Here is a 5,000-nt window from a genome sequence, read left to right on the forward strand (position 1 = left end):
ATAAAAAACATTCAGAACTGCAGAGCTTTCCTCTGGATCTGCGAAAAACCACTATGAGCGCCGTCGAGTTGAGCGAACTGTTGCCTAAGGAAAACCCAAGATCGACTTCGAGTCGTCTCATCAACACACCGGCAGGTGAGTTATCCCCACCTTCCCCCTCCGACGGCTAATTACGGCTGTTACCTTAACTTCTACTGGTTGAAAATTGGTTGACCTACTTCCCTATCTCTCTCTCTCTCTCTCTCTCTCTCTCTCTCTCTCTCTCTCTCTCTCTCTCTCCCCAGGGGCGACGTCTATTAAAGTACTTGCTAATCCCCTCTCGTACTTTTTTTTAACTTTTGTAAGTTCTGCGCTTCTGTTGGGTCAACTAATTACGTTCTACCCAGACAACTTTTTTAGTATATAAATTAATAATCACCTTCATAATAAAACGCAATGTAGATTCATATATTTTTACCACGCAGATCTGGGTATAACAACAACGGTCAAAGCAGTATTAGAACGGATTTTGAAAAAAGAATAATCTGGCGCTTTGAAAAACAAAATAACGCTCTAGCTGATATATAAGTGTAAAGCTTCTTATGTCACTGATATTAGGTAAATACGGCCTTAACGTGATCGTATTTATGATCTGTTTTTATAGGTGAAAGGGTACAACACGAGGGTAAGATAAACACAGAACTAAAAAACTGAAGCGTATCGAATGTAATATTATAATGTGCATACAATCTCACAGAAGAGGCCCGAAGGTCATGATATTGCCTATAGGAGGAATCCTCCGCAGGATACGCGGAAGATGAAAGGACAAAGAAGAAACGAATCCTGAAGTTATGCAACAAAATGCCTCCGGAATCTCGCAGGCGTTGCGGTAGGAAAACAAGTAAAAAATGCGCCGAAGTTTCTTTCTGCGCAATCGAGTTTTCTGTACAGCGTATAATGTTATACGAAACTCTCAGCCATGGCCCGTGAAACTCTCAGCCGCGGCACATGAAATATTCACCCACAACCCGGTGGTCGCCTGTGTTTTTGGTACTTATAGCGGTGCCAGACGCACGATCATGGTTAACTTTAACCTTAAGTAAAATAAAAAAAACTACTGAGGCTAGAGGGCTGAAATTTGGTATGTTTGATGATGGAGGATGGATGATCAACATGCCAATTTGCAGCCCTCTAACCTCAGTAGTTTTTAAGATCTGAGGGCGGACAGAAAAAGTGCGGAAGGACAAACAAATAGCCATCTCAATAGTTTTCTTTAACAGAAAACTAAAAATGAATGGTTTATATACATTCACTATCTGGAAACTTCGCTCTGCTAAAACTGCTACAAGATGAGATCAACTGGACGCCTTTGGGGTCAAAGGGAATGCTCCGAAATACAGTCCATTTATATCGATACTGCCGACTCTTAAATCATAAAACACAGATTTATGGAATGTGATGAATGTCAGTAGGGGATGCCGTTTTCAGAATGGAAGTGTCTGAAGAACGTATGTCCAGCGCTTAGTCTGGCAAGGAACGTTCTGACATTCCTCATTTTGCCATTCCTTGTGCCTCGGTTAACCTAAGCAGTAAGTCATGTCCTTGGAAGTCACTCGACGGTGGCAGGTCACAGCGAGGGTGGAGAAGGGCATCGGGGCTAACAACCTCATCCTGAAAAGACCTGCCGAGACCTGGAATGTTAACAACCTCAGGGCAAACCTCATCTGGGGGAAAGAGGTGTATAAATTCAAACGAAATACACTCAAACAAATATGGCGGGCTATGCGGTACAATCACTCTTACTAGTTTGAAATAATAATTTTGATATTTTCATTTAGATTTGAGCTTCGCAATGGTAAGGGTACCTAAAGTAGTGTGAAGAAATAAGAGATATTAATCGGTCATTATAGCTAGAGAAATGTGTGTGTGTGTGTGCGTGCGCGCGCGCGCGTGTGTGTGTGTGTGTGTGTGTGGAGCTGAGAAGGCTAACCGATAGCGTGTTGAGCTCACAATAGTAAGGTCCGTGGTTTGCACCTGGATTGCCACCACCGGTTGACATATCTGTAAATGGGTACCAGCAGAGTCAAGGAAAGGGCATGGGGCTTGCAACTTCATCTCTAAGGACTTGCTGAGAACTGAAGGACACTATATCCCTTACGGTGCTATCCCTTCCAAAGGGGAAAAATCCTATGGGATATAAATATAAATATATATATTTATATATATATATATACAGTAGATATATATATATATATATATACATATGTGTTTACATTATATGTGTGTATACATACTATATGTGTGTGTGTGTGTGTGTGTGTGTAGAGAGAGAGAGAGAGAGAGAGAGAGAGAGAGAGAGAGAGAGAAGAGTGAGTGGCTTGGCGTGAAGAGTGGCGATGAAAATCTTATGGATGAAGTGATATGAAAGATTACAGAAAGGACTCTAGATGGTGGTGCAAGGAAGTTTGTCCGATGAGACGAATCGCGAATAAAGTTTGGATTGGCTGATGTTCCCAGAATACAGACTAGGGTAGTACAGAGAGACTGCAGAGACTGGTAAAAGTTTGTACGAGTTTGTAAGAGAAGAAAGTCAAGTGTAAGCGAGAGCAAGCGTAATGTTAGAAAAATGGTAGGTGAATGTTAATACCTGTACTGAGAGAATGGTAGCGAAAAGATTCTTATAGGTGTTTGGGAGTAAATATTTTGGTTGATGGTAGGGGGGTAGATTCAGTAAATCCCAGAAAAGGCGAGGCAAGAGAGAAAAGATTTAAAGAGATGCAAGGAGTGGCTATGGTAGTCGGAGTTGGAACAAAATCAGGAGTTGTTGAAACAACCCTTCTCTGTGAAAGTGAAATATATATATATATATATATATATATATATATAATATATATATATTATATATACATATATATATAATATACATATATGCATATATGTAATACATATATATATACATATACATACTTACGCAAACACAAAAAGAGAAACACTCGTAGCAAACATACCGTAAGGTTCCGGGAGTCGATGTTAAAGGAATGGACGCAGCGAACGGACGCAAGCAATTGTTTTGCGAAAATTGAACCAATATTTACAGCAGCCCTTTTTTAAACATTGATATCCGGACGCTGAGAGGGCTGCTCGTCATGATTTCTTGATTGGAGTGTTTACACTCGGAAATTGGGAGCCGAACTACCAATGTTTGTTCCGGGTTTTATGATATATATATATATATATATATATATATATATATATATATATATATATATATATATATATATATATATATATATATATGTATGTATATATATATATATATATATATATATATATATATATATATATATATATATATATATATATGTATGTATAACTGAATCACGAAAATATGGAACGTGATGAACATATAAATAAAGGCAGTGCCACAAAGGAAAGAGAAACAATGGAGTGCTGCAAGGCCTTTCGACTTATAGTCCTTTACTTGACTATAAGTCGAAAGGCCTTGCAGTACTCCATTGTTTCTCTTACCTTCGTGGAATTGCCTTTATTTACACACACACACACACACACACACACACACACACATATATATATATATATATATATATATATATATATATATATATACATACATATATATATATATATAATCAATGTGCGTGTGTGTGCGCGCATGCATACGTGTATGCTTGATGAAACCACAGAGTTTGGAAATGCTTTACATTGAAAGCATTTAAGTCTGAAAGGAAATCAATGAAGGAATTATATCTCTCCTAGCGGAAGTTCGAGCCCCTGTTGGTTAAAAGATCAAGGTCAGTTCTAACCCACTGTTTCGCCAAAAATTATAAAACCACTTCTGTCGAATTCAAAATACATTTTCACTATAGCCCAAATAAACTTGATATCACAATGGCAACGGTATATTTATTGTTTAGGCTTTGTGGCATGAATATATTCCCTACTGGTTGCGGTCACCAGATCTTTTTATTAAAACATCCCAGCTATTTCCTTTTGGAATCAAGGCTTTCATTGGAAAGTGCATCCAAAAATAATCCTAGGGAAACCTAGAGTTTAGGAGGCCAAAGTGGCCCTTACAACAAATAGATCTGGTTTATGGGACAAGCAGATATACAATTAGCCACTCGTTTGTAAACAGAAAAAATCAATTATAAGTCCGCTGGTCTAGTGGTTAGTGCCGTGGAATGTCACTCAGATTTCGCGGGTTCGCGTCTCCCCAGGGGGATGAAAAACCACTGGCTCTGTATCACGATCAGTTACTGCTGCAGTGTGGGGTCTGCAGTGGGAGGTTGAAACCAACATTCTTTGAAAGCTTGAATTCCAAGTCAATGGCTCCTTTAGTGTGCTTGTTCCATGTGAATAGGTTTCATCCACTGAAATATAAAATATAAGTAATAATGTAACAAAATTAAGTACAGAACTACCAAGTAAACGAAAAACATAGACTGATCATTGCTGTAAATAATGTTGGATAAAACATATTTCATACTGCGACTCCTGTGAAGACAAATCGCACTGCTTTAAGAATGCAAATCTGAGATATAACTGAATATAGAATTTAGGCCAAAGGCCAAGCACTGGGACCTATGAGGCCATTCAGCGCTGAAACGGAAATGGACAGTGAAAGGTTCGAAAGGTGTAACACGAGGCAAATCTCGCAAGTGAAGTATGGCTCAATTGTTAGGAGGGGGTGGAAAGTAAGATGGAAGGAAGAGAATATGAACAGAGGTACAGTAAAAGGAATGAAAGAGGTCGCAGCTAGAACAGGTATGATTTTCGACAGAAAATATGAGAAAGTTATCATCAGTCTAATGAAAAACTCGCTATCAAACAAACCACCTACCCGACAAAAGTGACGACAGAAGAGCGAGCAAGCAAGCAAGCACTGAATGAACACTTCCGATCGCTCAACTTCAATATCGTCGCCTCATTAGGTCACGAGAGCGTTAGATACATATAAAAAAAATTCCCTCATAATTTATTTTCCTCATTACAAGCTTCAT

General features: G+C 38.8%; 1 protein-coding gene across 1 annotated transcript in view; it reads left to right on the forward strand.

Moving 5' to 3' along the window:
- Positions 1-5,000, forward strand: part of LOC136845148 (multiple PDZ domain protein-like) — a 65,171-nt gene that overhangs the window by 643 nt on the left and 59,528 nt on the right. The window contains exon 1 of the mRNA XM_067115093.1: positions 1-135. This exon is cut by the window's left edge and continues 643 nt beyond it. Within this exon, the coding sequence (XP_066971194.1) occupies positions 54-135 (82 nt within the window). The 5' untranslated portion in view covers positions 1-53. The remainder of the gene's footprint in view (positions 136-5,000) is intronic.

Source organism: Macrobrachium rosenbergii, chromosome 13 (genome assembly GCF_040412425.1).
Source record: "Macrobrachium rosenbergii isolate ZJJX-2024 chromosome 13, ASM4041242v1, whole genome shotgun sequence".
Lineage (NCBI taxonomy): Eukaryota > Metazoa > Arthropoda > Malacostraca > Decapoda > Palaemonidae > Macrobrachium > Macrobrachium rosenbergii.